Source organism: Thermobia domestica, chromosome 8 (assembly GCF_964235325.1).
Source record: "Thermobia domestica chromosome 8, izTheDome1.hap1.1, whole genome shotgun sequence".
In the NCBI taxonomy this organism is placed as follows: domain Eukaryota; kingdom Metazoa; phylum Arthropoda; class Insecta; order Zygentoma; family Lepismatidae; genus Thermobia; species Thermobia domestica.
Window position 1 is genome coordinate 256,593,437 of NC_137461.1, and position 21,084 is coordinate 256,614,520.

At 35.7% G+C, this 21,084-nt stretch overlaps 1 protein-coding gene across 2 annotated transcripts in view; it reads left to right on the forward strand.

Moving 5' to 3' along the window:
• The first annotated feature begins 5,451 nt into the window (after positions 1-5,451).
• Positions 5,452-21,084, forward strand: part of LOC145693562 (caspase-8-like) — a 95,393-nt gene continuing 79,760 nt past the window's right edge. The window contains exon 1 of one of the 2 annotated variants that reach the window (XM_081769653.1): positions 5,452-5,582. Coding sequence is in view for 1 of the 2 variants with exons in the window: in XM_081769654.1 (XP_081625780.1) it covers positions 5,568-5,582 (15 nt within the window). In the remaining variant the exon portion in view is untranslated. The remainder of the gene's footprint in view (positions 5,583-21,084) is intronic. The other variant, XM_081769654.1, reaches the window with a different exon arrangement.

The window sequence follows — 21,084 nt, forward strand, 5'->3', positions numbered from 1 at the left end:
CGGAGATAAAATAACCGGGAACCGTATGTTTTCTTTTACAACCATGGAGGCGTTTATTGAACATGTACTTATCGAAAGGCCAGAGTATCAGATCATTGTGGAACTTTCTCACAATAATTCGCGATATGATGGTTTATTTTGTGTTCTGACACTTATTGAGAAGCAAAAAATATGTTCCTTATGTGCTTATGCAGTGTGCTTAACGATATTTCAAATTAGTATCACTAATCGATTTTATTTTCGCGACACATTTCTTTATCATGGTATAAAATTATCCAGATTACCGAAAACATTACGATTGAATGATGAATTGGAAAAGGGTGATTTTCTATACCTCTTTAATACAGAGGAACATCAAAATTGTCGGAGAATGGCCGGCATTGCATTATTATGACCCTGACTGGCGTTTTACGGCAGAGAGCGCAGAACTAATGCTGTGGCATGTAGAGCGAGTACGGGGTGGTGATATTTTTGATTTTCAGAAAGATTTGTTGGAGTACTGCTGGATCGATGTGCGTATGTGGCCTAGGTAGTGATTAAATTTACCCCCATGATTAAAGAGAAAACGAATGGCATTGAATGTTTTATTTCTAGCACAACGATCGCCGTCTAGGAATGTTGACGTACCGGTGTCATCATTTGATCGAAAACATAATTGCAGTTATTCCTCGAAACGTATTTCAACTTACTCAATAACAGAGTATTAAAGCATTAAAGTGGTTGAAATATATGGAACAGTTAACAAAGAGATTTATTGTTACATCGAATAATGCGTTGGAGGAACGATTTGGGAGACATAAAGTCGATGGTTTTAACGCAAAACAAACACTATATACTAGTTTATGGGATGTTACTGGCATGCTTGTAAATTGTGCTTGAAGATAATAGAAATAACATTTTACGCAAAGAAAATGGCGCGTACAACACTTTTAAGAAGAGATACGAACAAACAGTGCACTGCAGCAACTATCTGAAAAAGGTTATAATTTAATAGAAATCTGGGAATGTCAATGGGATGCAATGGTATAGCGTGATAAAAATATACATGATATCCTCGAACAACAGTGCAAACATATTCGTGATCCTCTCGTTCCGAAGTCTGCGTATCAAGGAGGCAGAAGAAAATTTTAAGTTATATGTAGACTGTGCAGAGGACGAATACGTCTGCTATCTGGATGTTACTTCGTTATACCTCTCAACAATGTGTAAACCAGGCATGCCTGTGAATGCACCTAAGTACACAATGGCCCTAATTTTCCCAAATGTGCGAAACATTCATGAGCTTGTAAAGTGCAGGGGTCTTCCACCCTCCGATTTATATTTCCCAATCGTCCCTTATGTTTCGGAAGGGATACCTTTGGATTATGTAAATCGTGCATGGACGAACAAAATGATGACGAATGTACGCACATAGATATTGAACGTATCGTTACCGGTAAGTTATGTACCCCGAATTACACAAAGCATTAGAGAATGAGTATGATCTAATTGAAATTCAAGAAATATAGGAATTTGATTTATTAGTCCCGGAAAGAGGTGTTTGTGAAGGATTGTTTGGCTCATACATGAAATGCTTTTTACAAATGAAACAAGAATCTTGAGGCTTTCCTGGCGATGCAATACAAAAGAAGAGCAGGAAGAATATATTGAAGAATATTTCAGGCATGAGGGGATACAGTTAAATTATGTAAACATAGAATACAATATAGAATTGGGAAGTACAGCGAAACTGTTTTTGAATTCGCTGTACGGAAAATGGGGTTAAAGAACAGTCATGCCTCAGTGCACAATTGTTGACACAGCAGAGGATTTTTTGAAAATTTTAACAGATCCAAAATATGAAATTCAAGCTGTAATAGCAGTTGGTGAAAATCATCTAATTATCCAATATAAAGACTGTGAGAGTAAAAACATCCCATTGACATTCTCAAACGTTGCCCTAGCGGCACTCATAACATCATGGGCACGACTGTGGTTGTATGACCTACTAACAAGTGTTGGACAGCAGAATGTAATCTATTGCGATACAGACAGTATCATGTTTATACAAAGAAAAGATGAACAACTTCCATTAAAATTAAGTTCTTATTTGGGTGGGTTAACAAATGATGTTCCCGAGAGTTGGGAAATACGTAAAGTAATAGCATTAGGTGCAAAGAATCATGCCTACGCTTTACGCAATTTTAGCGGGGAAATGAAATATGTATACAAAGTTCGTGGAATAACATTAAATCACAGAACGAGTGATAAAATTAATTTTGATAGATTTTATGATTCAGTGAGGGGGAATCGGGAAGAAACTGTAATTGAAATGCCATTCAAAATTGTTCGGAAACCAGATTTGCGCATCTTTTCTCGAAGAGAACGAAAGACACATCGAATGACGACCAGTAAATGCAGACAAATAGACGCTGACATAGTGACTATCGTATCAAAAAGTGTTACTGTTCCGTATGGCTATATATCTCATAATTGATTGTCCACATACTCGTTTTTTTGGGAATAAAAAACAGAGATTCTATCACATGGTGTCATTTGCAACGAAGGTGTTACGTTTTCAACACCCCTCCACTATTTTCGTCGCAGGTCCTTCACGTGCTGGTAAAACTCACTTTGTCAATTGATTAATCATGATATGTTTAATGTTTTCTTTAAAGAAATCGTCTGGTTTATGGCGCAGTCATACCAAACTTGGACGTTGATGCAAAAATACGTTTTTGGAAAGGATTACCGGAAATAATTACTTTTTATATAAGTGAAAATTCGTTACTCATATTAGATGATTTAATGCCAGAAACAAATGACGATGTGGCCAAATTATTTACAAAGTACGCTCACGATAAGAAATTAACCGTAATATTTATTGTTCAAAATTTATTTCCAAAAAGGCGGATGTTCGAGATATTAGTTAAAATGCACATTATAAGGTGGTATTTAAGAATACTCGTGGTAAGTTTCAAATTGGATATTTTGCGAGACAAATTATGCCTCGTGAAAGCAAACAACTCGTTGGCGTCTTCGAGGAAATTATACGGAAACCGCACACGTATTTTTTATTTGATCCTGTACAACAAACACATGATCCCCTACGATTGAGAACGAATATATCTCGCGGAGAAATAATGCGTGTGTACAGTAGTGTTAACGTTTAGTACGTTATTACTCTATTCCATTAACCAATCTTATACGTACCTTGAACGTTATTACCAATAATGATTAGAAGGTTCGCAAATTATTTTGTGTAACTATTAATCCAGAACACTAGTCTAATGGAATTACTTGCGGAAAATTTATCTTCTTATTTTCGTTATTAGATTTTAGAGGTGCCCTAAAGAGGAGGTGACACAGGAAATTTACCTCGCGAATCAGTCCACCTCCCATATTTTTCGTATAGGCAGATTATTTTCGAAATAGCTGTGACTTCTGGCGAGAAGCTAGTCAGAGAGTCGGAACATGGGAGAAGAAATTCTGTCACGTGACGAGTTGTGCACAGTGAAAAATGCTGTAGGCAGTATTTGTCTGAGAAAAGCGAAGTGAGGATCTGAGTAAGCGGGTAAAAGCGTGTGTATTTTACACTGAAGTCTGTTCTTGTAAAATTGCGGGAAAATATACAAGGGATATGAGCCCAGTTTGTTAAAAACTAAAAAAAAAAAAAAACTCGGATTTCGATGGAAAAGTCACAAACTGATAAGCAACTTGTTATTGAAAGGACTGATATCCGTAGTGTGCACGAATTGCTTATTTGCGAGTCATCACCCGATTCCGTCTCGAAAGTTTCCCATTGTTTACACTGACGAAACATATATAGGCCTACACAGTTATCACACAACGCACAAAGCATGGTGTGCAGTAGCATACAGGGTCTCAAAGCTCCAACATCCAAGGGACAGCGTTAGATGTTGGCACAATAATAAGGCATTGCGGGACAATACCTTATTATTGTGCATATAGGCAGTGATAAAGGCAATGCTCTGCAGATATTCAAGTCCAATCAAACCAACGACTATCACAGAGTAATGATTGCCACAAATTACAATGGCTGGATCAAAGAACAGCTTTTCTCAAATTTGCCCCCTAACTCTGTCTTGTTGATTGACAACGCTTCATACCACAACGGGTAGGATGAAAATTGGATTCTCAAAAATAAAATGCTTTTCACTGACTACATGTATAAGACTGAACTCTATTATCTTATAAAGCTCAACAAACCATAGAGCAACTTACACGAACATATTTTAATATTGTGAATCTGTAGTACACATGCAGGAAATTTGAGAACATAAGAAAATTTTTTGGCCGTTTATTTAGCCTAATGTCGTTATGCATGCTGTTTTCTCACAGCTTGGTAGCACTTGCTAATGTTTTGGTGAGCTTCCAATACTGCTGATCCAAATAGGAAACGCATATTTTTTCACGCTCTACCCTAGCCGTAGGAACTAAACAACGTTTCAGATTGGTTGCAGTTTGCGATTATCCAAATGTTTTGGTGCATGTATTGTGTATCATAGTAATAGAAGGAAATTGTCACTTTGTTGAAATTGAAGAAGAAGAAAATTGAAGATTCAGCTCAGGTTAAATTTATATCATGGGGTCAAGGTGGAACAAAACTAGCCCTGCGGGGCTTCTAACGCATTCCTACTCCTCTTCCTTCTCCTCCTCCTACTTCTTCTTCTTCTTCTTCTTCTTCTTCTACTACTACTACTACTACTACTACTACTACTTATATTATGGATTCGTATAGCAAAACTGAACGTGTAACGTAAGTAAATCACTTTTTTGAGTATTATTTTCATCTTATTTTAATGAAAAAAGTGTTATGATTATTTTAAAGTAAAAAAAGACTTTAGGCCTGGTTTAAACCCACGTCAAAAGCGGTTATTATTACTAGCTCGTGCATTAGCGCGCTCGGTCACAAGGACCGACTCCAGCAAACGTTTGATTTCTGCTATATATATGCTACGTGGCGAGAAAAGGATAACCTCAACCAATCAGATCCACATATGTAGCTCCTATGGCTAGGGTCTAGCGTAATAAATAAAGATGTTTGGAAACTTTCGTACTTATTTTCGTGCAGATGCAGAAACGTCATACTGTGCGACTAAATTCAGAGCTGCACGTACGAATGCTCACAGCTTTTCCGAAAATAATATACGAAGATCTTACTGAAAGGATCAATAATTTAAAATGCTAATGTTAATACTCAATGTTCTCCACTTGTAATAATTTGAAATGATAATGCTTAATGTTCTCCACTTGCCTTTCCTCTCTGGCTTGCTTGTGCAAGAGTGGCTAGAAAAAAATAGGTATTTTCCAATTAAATTAGAGTTTTATGGTATTAGAAGATAGTATTTTATCCCAATAAATTTAGTTATAATTTGTAATATAGTGACACTGACAATCAGAACTTGCATACGACAAACAATTTGAATTGTATAGATTAAAAAAAAAAATGAACAATGATCATTATTTGGAAATCGAAAATATGGTTAGTAACATTTATGTGCACACTTCATGTACTGCGCACACTGATAATATTTCCCCGACTTACACGATCAGGGTGGAGTTGCATGACAAGGAATTTGGTAAGTGCAGTAATTTACTATAGATTTTGTTTTTATACTAATTACACCCTTATTTTACATATAGTAATGAAAGACGTCCAAATTGACGAGCTGTTATCAGAAAGTAATGTACACAAATAGGTTCCTCTTTAAAAATTGTCTCCTGTATGCTCACTGTACTATGTACTTCCATGAACTTCCAATTTCTAAAATGAAAGAGAGACGTATGCAATATTAATAAACACAAATGTTTTCAGTGTAACTTAAATAAAAAAAAAGGGGGGGGGGGAATCGAAATCTTTGTGCAGATTTACAATACGAGTCCAGCGCGTGGGTTTCCTCGGGCTTCTCCCTTTTTCTCCCACTTGATTCATTCTATCATTGCTCCGTATTGATTTACTTTTGGCGCACCACTAGAAAGAATTGTTGCAAAATTGTCTCCTATAAGATTTTCATTGGGCGACATGAAAATTTCTCACTTGGCATATATGAAATTCAAGGAAGCCAGCTGAAATAATTCCTAAAATTCATGATTTTTTTTTTTTTTTTTTTTTTTTTTACGATTTGCGTTTAAATACGGCTTCCAAATATGTGGCTTAAAATCTAGGGCATTACTCGAGCAGAGGGATCTACCAAATTTTCACACATTTATTGCATTTTGCGGTTTCTTGCAGAGCATACACTAAATGATGAGCTAATGTATAAACTACGAACCAACTTGTGCTAGGTGGCCACTTAAAGCACGAATGTTATCTAACCGAGTCAGGGCAGGAGCGCAGCAGAGGGGCCGAGCGGAATGACGGGGTGCCTCCGTAGGGAGCAGTCGCGTCAGCGACGGTGGGGGATACGCATAAACGAGGATAGTGGAAAAATACATACCTGCGAATTTCGAAATGGCCAGTCCACACACACTTCCCTACAATGCGAGGTCCAGTCACTAGCAGTTGATGAGGTTATATCCAGTTCATTTCCTACTATTTCATATCTTGGATATGGCAAAATGCTCCAATGTATTATAAATGCCAATATTATCTCTACAGTTAACTTCGATCCTTAAAAAAAAAGTACCTTTTACAGCTGATACAGGTGTGTTACACTTCCTTTCTTACCTTTACAACAGTAAAAAGTTTACGTATTGCCTCTCCTCTGAAATTTTACTTCTTTTCCACACTTTGCACAGTTAATAATTACGTTTCAACATGCTATGACGCTGCAAAAACTTTATAATATTACGTTCTTTATCGCTCAATTTTTTATAATAGAACCGTATATTAGCATTACATCCATCGCAAACGTCCATTGCTAACATGAACAGAACATTCCCGCCGTTTATTTCCACCTTCTTCGTTGTCTTGTATTCTTCCGCTTCAGTAACTAGTTACACTTAGAATACGTTCACTACCATTCAAAATATATTTCAATATGATATCCACTGATTGAAATTACTTATATTCACACTCCTCTTCTTTTACGAAAAGTGACATCGTATTTTACCTATAAATTTTGTTTTTGGTAGAGCCGTCTGCTCGAGTGAAGCCAAAAGCTAGTCCAAAAACGAAAAACAATCTATGGTAGGTAACCAATAAAAAGCACAAATGGTCTCTAACTGAGTAAGGGCAGGGCGAAGCTGGTGAGACCGTTTGGCAGAGCGGGGATGTGTCCGAAGAGAGTAGGCACGTCGGCGATGTTGTGTATGCGCGTAAGCGAGGGTAGTCAAAAAACGGGTTTTATGATACGAGTTTCAATGGCACTTGACATGGTTTCATACTAGTAACTCCTAACTTGTATACATAAAGCACACGTTCTGTATAGTGTGCAGAAATATACCGCTGGTGCAAAATGGCATCTAATAGGACCATTTTTCATATGCACTTACTTTTTAATCCGTTGTAAAGAACTTGTATTGATTTTACACTATTAACCCTGCACTTGTAAACCTAAAATACAGGTGTATTACTTTGTATTTGATGTCTTATCGTGCAGGGTATTGAATTTTACCTTTAAATCTTCCAAACTGTGGTGTTCCAAAACTACACCAGCACCTATTTATTGCCATCACCGTCTCCTTTAGCCTAGTCGGCATGGGGCGTAAAACTAAAAGATTTCATTTTTACAATACGGGTCCAAATATGAGTTCATTGCATGGATACTGTCTTTTTTACTAAATCTGTTCTTTGTAGTGTTAAGAAACGTTTTTTTTTTTTTTCTACGGGGTGTAGCATTCCTCCGTTTAATGTACGGATTAGATATGTGGATGCCACTTTTCATCACTGTTCTTTTTTAAGTTTGCATCTCACGTTATTACATGGAAGCTAAGGGAGATGGTGATAATAAGATGTATGATAATGGGGGGTGGAGTGGGAGAAAACAGAAGAGTTCTGACAAAATCCACGCATACGTTGTTTGTCTACTACAAAGCTCATTTGACGCGCTCTGGGATCGAACGAGTGACCCCACGAATTAAAGGTGGACAGTCAACCACAAAGCCATGCGGCACCTTGTCGCTATTCATGCTGTAAATAATACTCTTGACACTAATCTTCGTGGCGGCATGCCCGAATAATTGTTTACTGATTGATAATATGCTAACAAACTAAATTGCCATAAAAACTATTAGTCATGTGATAAACTTGCATAACCTATACTATGTTGTTATTACAATTAAGAACTAGGTTAGTAGGGTAGGTGAGTTTAGGTTAATTAAATTAGATGGGTAGAAAAATTAGGTCACAGGATAAAAGAGTGCAATAGGCTAGGTTTGGTTATGATTGTATATTGCATTTACATGTACCGTAATGTAGGTTTCGAACCAATACGAGTCCCTAAATTGTGTCACACTAGAAACGCTACACTTATAAACATAAAATCATGTTTTGTACGCTGTGCAGCGCTACTTCGTTGGCGGAAATTAATACCTAATACAATCAATCCTCTTCTCTTTCATATTTAAAATAATTAATTCGGCATATGTTTAGTTTTGAAGGGCCATCCTTTTTTTTTTTTTTTTTTTTTTTTTTAATTAGGTTATCATAGGGCAATAAAAACATGTATTTTTCTGTTTTTTGTGTTCACATTAGATTAAGTTTAGTTAGGTTAGGTTTACATATATTATACACGAATCAATTAGCCTTATGTTACATTAACTCATTTCTCCTGTATGTCTTCTGTTTATATTTTACATAGTTTTGGCCCCCAAATCTAAACATAACCCCTTAATTCAATTTGGCCCCCAAATCTAAACATAACCCCTTAATTCAACCGTTGTATAACTTGTAAGAGGCCTAGTTTTATACTAATAGCACTAGACTTATAAACAAAAATACATGGTTTATATGTGTTACTAATTGGCAGTCTATATAAAGAAATTCGTGGTGTGTGATTATTTCTTTCGGAATTAACAAATTTTATCTGTAAATTTTCCAAAATGTGGAGAATATATTCTTAATCTGCACTAATTTTAGTAGAACTTAACAAGTATGATTATAAATGCAGCGCTTTTATGTAAAAATTGATACAAACGCACTAAAAACCTGTTATGAACCTTTACTAGTATGATATCCACCAACTACATACAGATTTATAACGTCACAACATAAGTCAACACCGTTTATGCATTCTTCCATAAGGAAACTTCTGTATCGTCTGCTCCAAAGCTAGCCTAGAATGATAACGTAGCACAGGTTGTTAACGGTTTTTTTTTTTTTTTTTTTTTTCACTTGGTTATACGCGGATACCGACGATCACTTTGCGTTTGCTCCTTACCAACGCAGTCCCCTCGCGAGTTCACCACCTTGAGCCTGCTCTGAATGGGAATAGGTAAAAGTTTTGTTTGTGGTGACCAGCTAGCAGACAGTGGTTCGGGTTTTTCACATTTATCTTTGCTTACATGTATATCTCCACTGTTTGCGTATCTTGCTCAGAAGATAGGGTGTATTTTTAAAACCCAAAAATTTTATTTACGCAACTCTTAATTCTTATATGATTGTAGTACATAGTGTACTTTTAGTGACCACAGGTTGTGCATATTTTATACCTCTCGGCCCCACCAACTTCGCCTTGTCCTTAACCGGGATAGATAGAAATCTCGCTTGTAGTTACTACCCAGCACAGGTTAGTGCATGTTTTTAGCACGAATAATAGTTTTATATACAACAGTCACTACGTTGTGGTTGTGTTTCCCTAAAATTAACTTTACCTAAGGAATGAAACGTAACGTATAAATTATATAACGTATAATTGTATAGACTGAGGATGCCCAAAAACTTACGATGTGCTATAAAAATGCTTTACAGGAAAACAATATGCAAATTATTTAAATCAGTGGTAAAATCTACTACCAATATTTTTCGCGCGTTTAGCAATATTTATTTACATGGCTGTATCTGCCAAAATTACATTCGTCAGTTTAATCTAATGAAAAGCTGATTTTTCTCCTTGTGTCGTGTGTATTTGTCAGGACCGGATTTACATTTTTCTAAGCATTGCAAATTTCGTTCGCTATCAAGTCGAACAGGGTGGTGTTATAACTTCCTCGAAACTGTTACATGCAACAGCGTACTGTTCATTCACTAATTATAGGATTCCCAGCCAATGTCAGAATTTTTTGTTTTTCACTTTTCGAATAAGCTGATGTTGATAGCAGAAATCGAACGGAGTTAAAATACGGGACATTTTCCTGTCCCGACTAAATTTACGGGGACGCGGGACACTCGGGCCAAAAAACGGGACACACTCGTTTTTTGCAGGAGTATGGCAGGCTTAAGTGTAAAATATGTAAAATAAATAGTTTTATTGTTGTATTCATTTCCGATCCTTCTGCGTTTAATTAGGGAATTTCCCGAGCACTTCTTTCACGGCGTGTACATCAAAACTTCCACTAGTACGGAAATTTGAACTCAGCACTTGAAATAGTAAGCGTTACATAGTCTTCGGAACCCCGAGCATTAAGCTTCTTAAATTTGACAAGAATTTTTACGCTTTTGCTAGTGTTGATTCTACAGAATGCTTATTTGAAGAGTAGCAACTAATGACTGAACTAAACCGTTATTGTTGGAAAACCAAATTTTAGTTGAAGAAACATGTGTTTTGCATCAAAGGTAAGAAATAATACTAATAGTTTTACTAATGCATTTACATATGTACTATTAGTACCGGCACCTATGACCTTAAACCCGTCAAACATATGAGCATAATGTCCCTCGGTGTCGCCGAGTCGACGAGCACACTATTCACGGAAAATATTTTCTAAAGTACAAAATTGCTTATTTTACTTGAAATAGGCTATAAGCATAAGCAATACATTAATTTGTTCTATAACTATCTTAAGCTAAGTTTTTTTTTTTTTTTTTTAATTCATTTAGTGCATTCAGAACTTTATAAATGTGTTATGTTGAATGTTGTTGTATACCTTAACGTGAAAGCCTCTAATTCGCCCAAGGAAAGTCTAAAATCTGATAAAAAATCACTTACAATGTGATCACCTTAGTTGTATCAATAATATACTAACAAATAGGTCAAAAACCCAGGTGGGTTTTAAAGTGTTTTTTTTTTCAGGTGGGTCCAACCCGAAAAAAAACACCGGGTTTTTTGGGCTAGGCCCACTTGGGCAAACCCTGAAGCAAAAGCGTACGGAGGCAGGATGATACCATGGATGGTTAGGGCGCTGGGATGGCCACTATTCCTAGACTAAGTTGTTGTGTTGTGAAGTAAGGGAGCACGTCCTGAGTTTCACAAATAATTTTATTAAAACTTGCATTTAATTTAAGTTTATAGTCACTCGGTGTGAGTAAATTAGACTCTTGGTGTAACAGCCCTTAGGGGACCAGGGCGTACAGGCGGCTTGTGGTACTACTGCCTGTGGGGAAATGTGTGGTCACTATATCAGTCTCTCTCGCTGTTAATGCTGTCCTTATAGATCAGAGTTCGCGACTTCTTTCTTTCAAGTAGCTCTCCAGTTGCCCTCACAGTGCTAGGTGGACATCACAATACCAACACCATCTAGTGAGTGCGAACCGGCATCCATCTTTCCTCGGATCAGGCTCATCACTGTTTGACGTCGCTGATTTCACGAGAAGCTGTGTTCCCCGGTGGCCAGAGAGTTGCCATCAATTTTACCGATAGGCCTAATATACTTTTTAAAAATGGATATTAGCTGATAGGATACAATTTTAGCCAATACTTTAGCTAATAGAACACAATTTTCTGAGATATTAGAGGACAATTTTTCTTTTAAGGTGATCTGAAGTTTACATGTCCAAATGGGAGTAATATAATGTTCACAGTACACATAATTTTCAAGTCGTAGCCTTTATTGTAATTAGTGATGAATTTTCGGTTTGAAAAATCTAGTGTAATGGATGCTGCGTAATTGCTGTATGAGATATCACCGTAAATTTGTATTTTATTTTCAGACAACAAACAATAATATTGAGTGCTAGAAGGTCAGTTTTATTTTAATTTCTGTATCGTATGTGTTCATTACGTACTGTAAATTGTTAATTGTAGATTGGTTTTTGATTGCTTAGTTTAATTTATTTATTTTTAGTTTTTGTTTGTACAAGTCGTCTCTAGTGAAGGAGGTTTAACTGACAATTTCTGAGATATACCAATATATCGAATGAGGAAAGCAACAAAATTCTTTTTAAGATAAAAAGTAAGGTAATCGTTACCGCAGATGGTTGTTTTGTTGCAATTAGAAAGTTTCTTAAAATTCGCGAAATTAGATGCTTTCTCGCGAATCTATTTTATATCGTGAGCAAGGAACTTGTTGGTCAAAGGCAACATGGTCATATCATGATTGGTCGATTTTAAACAAATTAATTTTACATAAAACAGAAATATAGTACAGTATTTCTGACTGTTCTGGGAAGCTCATTGACTGTAAGTCTAAAACTTATATCTTACTACGTGATGGCAGAATTTTAATTATGCAAGTTTAAACTAAATATATAAAGTGCATGGGCCAAGAATTTCGACATTTTACTGGATTTAATAATTTCATATTGTACAGGAAACTTACAGAGAAAGCTAAATCTATTTAACATTCAATGATTACAATTTTTTGTACATGTCGTGGTAATTCATGTAGCTAGCCTTTTCACCGTAATTGGAACATTGTAATAGGCAGTCAGAAAATTGAAAGCTATATTTGAGAAGAGAAGAAAGAAACAAATGATCATTCTTGATTAGAAAATAAAGGCTGTTCGTTCGTAACTCTGCCTACGTAATATGTGAAACTTCTACCAATTACTAGAAATCTTACATATTGCATGTTATCATCATCGTCGTACCCAACGTAGCCTAATTTGAAATCAAATATTTTGTGTTCATGTGCAGTTCATGTGATATGCAAGTTTAGTTGAATTATTTTACAATTTTAAAGCAAGAAATGCTGATATATTCATTATGAGAGAGTTATGATCTACATATAAATTATATTCAGTTAATAAACAAAATATTTAAAAATATACCTTCTTGTGTATTGATTAAGATGCTTGAAAGGGACCCTTTCAGTGCCTTAATGGTTTCATTTATATTAGGTTGTACTAAACCCAAAGAGGAAAATATTATTTCAACTTTTAAGCTAAACAGAAACCGTAAATAATTGCATAATCTTTTTATACACTACTGTCAAGCATATATTCTGGTGATATCCATCCTTGAATAGCTGATACATCTTGTTAATCTTCGTCAGTGAATACCACGCTAGGGAAGGCTTTGCTTGAAACTCAATTCTCTCTCTCTCTCTCTCACACACACACGCACACTCACACACGAAAGAAGTACCAGAAACTTTTTCTGCGAATTTCAAGGTTAAATCATTTTCTTCATTTAAATTAAATGATTGCTGTTTGGGATTCAAAGGGCAGGCCAAGAAATCGGTCAGCGTTAATGTTTGCTATTATCTTACTTTCTTTTTTTTTTCTTTTTCTTTTTTTTTTAAATATAAATAATGTCCTCGTCGTGCAGTCTTGTCTTTTAACGCTTCGTAAAGACACGTACATATTTCATTTTTTTGAATTATTTTAAGAACAACAGAGATCGGCTTGAGAATTTGAACCATTGTTCTGAATTCCTTTTAACATTTAAGTTATTTACTTTCTATTGTATCGTTTTGTCTTGTTTTCGATCGACGATCTTAACGTGTCGTCGCCAAAATTTGAAATACGTATTTAGGAAGTCCAATATTGTGTTTCAGCGTACTTGTGTGGGAATATGAAATGAATGACCATCTTCTTTGCCGTATTTAGATGCTACAAGGTGATTGTTTCTAAAATATTTTTAATTATGGAAATAACTTGTTCTTTCACAATTTGTGTTGCAGTATCTGTAGACAGCAAATGAAAGAAATAAATAGAACATCCTTATGTAAGAGCTTCAAGATCCTCCGATCCTTAGTTTTTTCTTTTCTTTCTCTCTTCACATTTTTACCACATATTCCACTATTAGTCAGAAGGCTATTTTGTGAATAGGTTTTTCTGCTAACTCATAAAGATTTTCCGAAATGTGCGAGTACCCTGCTGTATATTCTGTTTTTATAGAGAAACTATTCCATATCACAACAAATAATTGCCAAGGTGGTGACAAACCTGAAAAACCAGGAAATGTCAAGGAATTTTAGAAATTCGGGAAATACAAAATTTTGCTAAGAATCAGGGAATTTATATTTGCTAACAATTAAATTTAAAGACATTTAAAAACGAAAATTTTATGACAGTTTCAGATGCAGTTATTATTATTATTATTATTATTATTATTATTATTATTATTATTATTATTATTATTATTATTATTATTATTATTTGTACAACAAACTTATGTTCTGTAACTGTGGACATTCTTTTGTTTTTCGCTTGAGTAGTGGAATATATTAGTGAATCACCCACAGACATCAAGGGGATAACAATGCAAAGGCAAATTCATTTTCGAGGCACATGTAATTCAATTTTCTCTCTCAGTCTCGTTTGCATTAGTTTCGATTTTATTGGAGTTTTTTGTTCTGCATTAAGTGAACTTAACTTATCGCTCAAATGAAGCGATTTTGGCATTTGGATGCTCGTATTCGAGCTTCTGTGTTTTCATTGTAATGTATTTTAATTCGTAGGATATTTATATCTGAAGTGCTTATGCGTTGATGAAAATTGCTGATAAAGTTGTAGATCAGCATATGCATTGGATCAATATTCAGTGGATAGCCGTGCTAATTTTTGCAGACCCTGGATCCTTAAATATGAGATACATCTACACCTATCAAAGTGCACTTCCTACTTTTGTGCTTATAATACAATATATGTCAATTGCTGGGGGCCATGATGACTCAGTGGTAGAGCGTTCACCTCTGGTGCGTAGGGTCCTTGGTTCGATCCCAGCTCGCGCCAAGCGACCTTTGTACTGGACAAATACCGTGTGTGTTGATTTTCTAAGAGTTCTCCCGTTTCCTACCACTTTCTTCATTTCATTCATTTCTCATCATCATCGTCTCCTTTAGCCTAGCCGGCATAATCGTGGGACTTGAAGATTTCATTTCATCTATCAATTATAAATTTGTAGTTACGTATGTAATCATTCTCCAGTTTTATAAAACCAGATTCTTTCGTACCAAACGTGTGAGTTTTTATTTATTTATTTTTTGGTAACGGGAATGCAAATTTTTATAGGGGGCCACAAGAACTGATCTGAGGTTTGAAGGGTGTATTACGCATGGGAACTCCCGTGCTGACACCCCTCTTCAAAATTACGTAACAAATTCTGGATTTCTTTATATAGCAATTCGCAGTGAACTGAAAGAAAATAAAAGTGGGGCTGTTAGAATTTGCGATTCAGATAGTCCTAAAATAGTAATTTTATTAATTTATTTCCAGTACACTGTGGAAGTAACAAAGTTTCATGATATGCATTTCTTACATACGTTTTCATTCCTTTACTGTTGAAAATAACCGTAAATGGGATCTTCGTCATGTTTATATGTTGCTGTTCTCTATTTTGTTTTTCACCAAAATCCTTCTGTTTTGGTGGAAGTAAGGAAAGCAGACAGGCACTTTCATGCTGACGGTTCATTTTCACGTGTTACATTGAATGAAGGAGACTTATCTAAGTAATCAATCATGTTTAAGGTGTTATGTGGATGTGAAATACTTTCGCATGGTGATGCTAATTTAAACCAGAAGTATTCATCCCTTCTCAAGTGCTTAAATACAATCCGTCTCCTAAATTTATAATTCTTTCTCCCTTAAAAAAATAAAAAATGAAAAAGCAAAAATAAATAAATAAATAAATAAAAAATAAAACATAAATAAATAAATAAATAAAAATCAATAAATAAATAAAAAATTGAAAAGATCGGAAATGATTGTGACAAAACCAAAATAACTTGCTTTGAAGAGTAAATTTAATTCAGAATCAGAACCTTTGGCCGTTCTTAAAAGTATCATTATGGTATAATTAAAGCTCGATTGCGTCATTTTCAATGAAAAATTGTGCTCGCAGAAAGTCTCATGACCGCGTAATTCACACCTTTAACCCTGCTGATGGATACTCATGACTTATAAACACAAATTCTGTGGTCTAGTCGGTAGAGCTCTCACTTATGGCAGTAAAGTTCCCACGTTCAAATCATGGGTGCGCGATGTGGGTTTTGTAATAAATAAATAAATAAATAAATACCAAATGAGTGTATTTTCTCAGAGTTCTCCCGTTTCCTCCCCCATTCACATTATTTTCATTCTTACGTTATTAACTCACTAACCACTTTCTCGTTTGCAGGATGTTAAATTGATAATTTAACGTTAAGTGTAAATCTTAAGCAACAAGCTTCTGCTTATCAATAACAGTAAGGCATCTTCAAGAATCGTGAAACTACGCATTTGCAATGATTGACTTCTTTCACCCGTGTAAATGATGTTCCCTCAGAAATGGCCTGTTCTCTGTTCGCTTTCTGGTGTGGAAAATTAGTTTACTTTTGCGATAGTTTTCGTTGTCGGAAATAGGTAATTGAGCACATGAAACGCTTTGTAATATATATCAAAAACTAATCTAAATATTTCCAGTGTTCTTCTACTCTTCTTCTGGCTTAAGACTTAAGAATATCCTCTATCTTGTAATTTATATGTTTATGTTATAACAAACAGTGGTGTGAAAATACGCACAAACTCTTAATATTGTAATAGTGAGTATACTAACCCTAAATGTCACTATTCTATACTTTTTTTTTTAATATTTTATTAATGTGTAGTCTTGTGTTCTTTTGCATTCCTTGTTTTCCAACACTGCGTAAGTTTAAATCCTTGTATGTGCAATGTTCCCATATTTAACACTGTTGCCAATTTATATACAAATTTAACCCGCAATTTGTGTTCCTGTATGTTTTGAAAAGTATCAGTCTTATATTTTGTTTTTATTAATGTAATTTGTAATAATCGTATCCCAGTCCTTTTCAAGATTTCCCTTTCCGGTATTTAGAAGTGAGTTTTTTAGTCCTAATAAGTTTTAAAATACGTTCCTTTCGGTGTTTTTGGTGGCCCGACGTAACATCTTTACCTTTCGTACTGAATGTTTTGCAGTTTGAAGGTGTTCAAATAGGCCCGAAACAGCTTCTTTGTTCTCGCGAGACTCTCTAGTGTGCTTCGTAGTGGCTCTTGTCATCATTCCAATATAGAAAGCGTCACAAGCGCAATAAGCCTGATACATACCACTTAGGCTAATTGTGTCCACAAAATAATTTTTTGTATTGACTTAAAGATTTCTCTAAGTTTCTGGGGGCTTAAAACCAGGGTTTGAAAAAACCCGGGCTTTTTTGAAAAAACCCAACCCATCTAGGCCCATATGGGTTTTTCGGGTTTAATCGGTTTTTTTCAATGTCTTTGGGGTAAAAGTGTTAAAATATGATTTATATTTCAAGATTGTCATTGTCACAAGTTGCAACAATTCTCTACTCAATGCTGTTTTAAAAAAATGGCCGCCATTTTGAAATTTCACATTCGATCGCCGATAAAATTTATACAGCAAATTTAGCATATCTCGTGCTTCCACCGTCAAAATTTCAACTTAAAAGACTGAAAATTGCGCTTCGTAGCGTGGATACTCGCTGTTTTGAAAAAATGGCCGCCATTTTGATATTTTACGTTGGTCTGCTGCCAAAATCTATACAGGAAATTTAGAGTGGCTCGTGCTTGTACTCTGAAAATTTTAACTTAAAAGGCCGAAAGTTGTACCCTGTAGTGTGTGTGGTAAAGGCAGACAAACGAGTTGAGTTGATTTTGTGTTTAACATCCCTTTCAGCAGCGAGGCTATATGAGATGATACCTACTGATTGATGTGGAATCCGAAACACATGAGCTCCCTCTGGAAAGCAACCCGGATCTCATGCCGAAGACGCGTACACTAACCGCATAGCCATGAAGGAGCTCGGCAGACAAACGAACAAATGTAGATCAAGCCATCCAGAAGCCTGACTGACGTTCGCCAAATATGAATACCAAAAGGGGTCTATTAATTTAAAATAAAGACACAATTCATGTTGTATGAAATAAATAAATATTTCAAAATGTCTTATATGAAATTAACATCTTAAAGCGTAAATAAATCTGCCATATTTTCTCCATGAGAATACGGGACACCTCAGATCCCCCCTCCCTCAACTTTCCAACACAATGCAATGAACTGTAGTATGGTTATGAACAAAAGTATAATACGCCGCGGTGGCTCAGTGGTAGAGCGTTCACCTTTTGTGCATGGGGTTCCTAGTTCGATCTCAGCTTGCGTCAAGTGAGCTTTGTGGTGGACGAACATCTTGTGCGTGGGTTTTCTCGGGATTTTCACGTTTCCTCCCACTTTCTTCATTCCGTCATTTCATTCATTTCTCATCATCACCGTCACTTTGAGCATAGCAGGCATAACCGTGAGACTAAAACTAAAAGATTTCATTTTTTTTTTAAATAATATAATAAGCGAAAGTTCACTAAGCAGCAGCTGCTTTTCTCTGTTCGTACGCTGCAATTAATTGTACAGACTGAAGATGCCTAAAAACTTAAGATGTGCTATAAAAATGCTTTACAGGAAAACAATATGCAAATTATTTAAATTAGTGGTACAATCTACCTTCAATATTCTTCGCGCGTTTAGCAATATTTATTTACATGGCTGTATTTGCCAAAATTACGTTCGTCAGTTTAATCTGATGAAAAGCTAATTTTTCTCCTTATGTCGTGTGTAATTGTCAGGACCAGATTTACATTTTTCTAAGACCTGGACCGAAGCACAATTCTGTGCTTCTAGCCTCTGGAAAAGGTTATAACTCTCGTTAACTTATCTAATGTATTGCTGGAGAAAAGGTCAGTCATCTTCCCTGTGTTTGTAAATGTAGAAATACTCAACCTCCCCCCCTTTATTTATTTATTTATTTATTTATTTATTTTTTTTTAATGTCCCGGAGAGTATCCGAGTTTCCATCAAGTGCAATGAAAAAAGTAGCATTAAACTTTCGCTCGCTATCAAGTCGAACAGGGTGGTGTAATAACTTCCTCGAAACTTACATGCAACAGCGTACTGTTCATGCACTAATTACAGGATTCCCAGCCAATGTCAGAATTTTTTGTTTTTCACTTTTCGAATAAGTTGATATTGGTAGCAGAAATGGAACGGAGTTAAAATACGGGACATTTTCCTGTCCCGACTAAATTTACGGGGACGCGGGACACTCGGGTGAAAAAACGGGACTGTACCGTTTTTTACGGGACATATGGCAGGCTTAAGCGTAAATTAAATAGTTTTATTGTTGAATAAACTCATTTCCGATCCTTCTGCGTTTAACTCGGGGATTTCCCGAGCACTTCTTTCACGGCGTTTACATCAAAACTTCCACTAGTACGGAAATTTGAACTCAGCACTTGAAATAGTAAGCGTTACATAGTCTTCGGAACCCCGAGCATTAAGCTTCTTAAATTTGACAAGAATTTTTACGCGTTTGCTAGTGTTGATTCTACAGAATGCTTATTTGAAGAGTAGCAACTAATGACTGAACTAAACCGTTATTGTTGGAAAACCAAATTTTAGTTGAAGAAACATGTGTTTTGCATCAAAGGTAAGAAATAATACTAATAGTTTTACTAATGCATTTACATATGTACTATTAGTACCGGCACCTATGACCTTAAACCCGTCAAACATATGAACATAATGTCCCTCGGTGTCGCCGAGTCGATGAGCACACTATTCACGGAAAATATTTTCTAAAGTACAAAATTGCTTATTTTACTTGAAATAGGCTATAAGCATAAGCAATACATTAATTTGTTCTATAACTATCTTAAGCTAAGTTTTTTTTTTTTTTTTTAATTCATTTAGTGCATTCAGAACTTTATAAAGGTGTTATGTTGAATGTTGTTGTATACCTTAACGTGAAAGCCTCTAATTCGCCCAAGGAAAGTCTAAAATCTGATAAAAAATCACTTACAATGTGATCACCTTAGTTGTATCAATAATATACTAACAAATAGGTCAAAAACCCAGGTGGGTTTTAAAGTGTTTTTTTTTTTTCAGGTGGGTCCAACCCGAAAAATACCACCGGGTTTTTTGGGCTAGGCCCACTTGGGCAAACCCTGAAGCAAAAGCGTACGGAGGCAGGATGATACCATGGATGGTTAGGGCGCTGGGATGGCCACTATTCCTAGACTAAGTTGTTGTGTTGTGAAGTAAGGGAGCACGTCCTGAGTTTCACAAATAATTTTATTAAAACTTGCATTTAATTTAAGTTTATAGTCACTCGGTGTGAGTAAATTAGACTCTTGGTGTAACAGCCCTTAGGGGACCAGGGCGTACAGGCGGCTTGTGGTACTACTGCCTGTGGGGAAATGTGTGGTCACTATATCAGTCTCTCTCGCTGTTAATGTTGTCCTTATAGATCAGAGTTCGCGACTTCTTTCTTTCAAGTAGCTCTCCAGTTGCCCTCACAGTGCTAGGTGGACATCACAATACCAACACCATCTAGTGAGTGCGAACCGGCATCCATCTTTCCTCGGATCAGGCTCATCACTGTTTGACGTCACTGATTTCACGAGAAGCTGTGTTCCCCGGTGGCCAGGGAGTTGGCATCAATTTTACCGATAGGCCTAATATACTTTTTAAAAATGGATATTAGCTGATAGGATACAATTTTAGCCAATACTTTAGCTAATAGAACACAATTTTCTGAGATATTAGAGGACAATTTTTCTTTTAAGGTGATCTGAAGTTTACATGTCCAAATGGGAGTAATATAATGTTCACAGTACACATAATTTTCAAGTCGTAGCCTTTATTGTAATTAGTGATGAATTTTCGGTTTGAAAAGTCTAGTGTAATGGATGCTGCGTAATTGCTGTATGAGATATCACCGTAAGTTTGTATTTTATTTTCAGACAACAAACAATAATATTGAGTGCTTGAAGGTCAGTTTTATTTTAATTTCTGTATCGTATGTGTTCATTACGTACTGTAAATTGTTAATTGTAGATTGGTTTTTGATTGCTTAGTTTAATTTATTTATTTT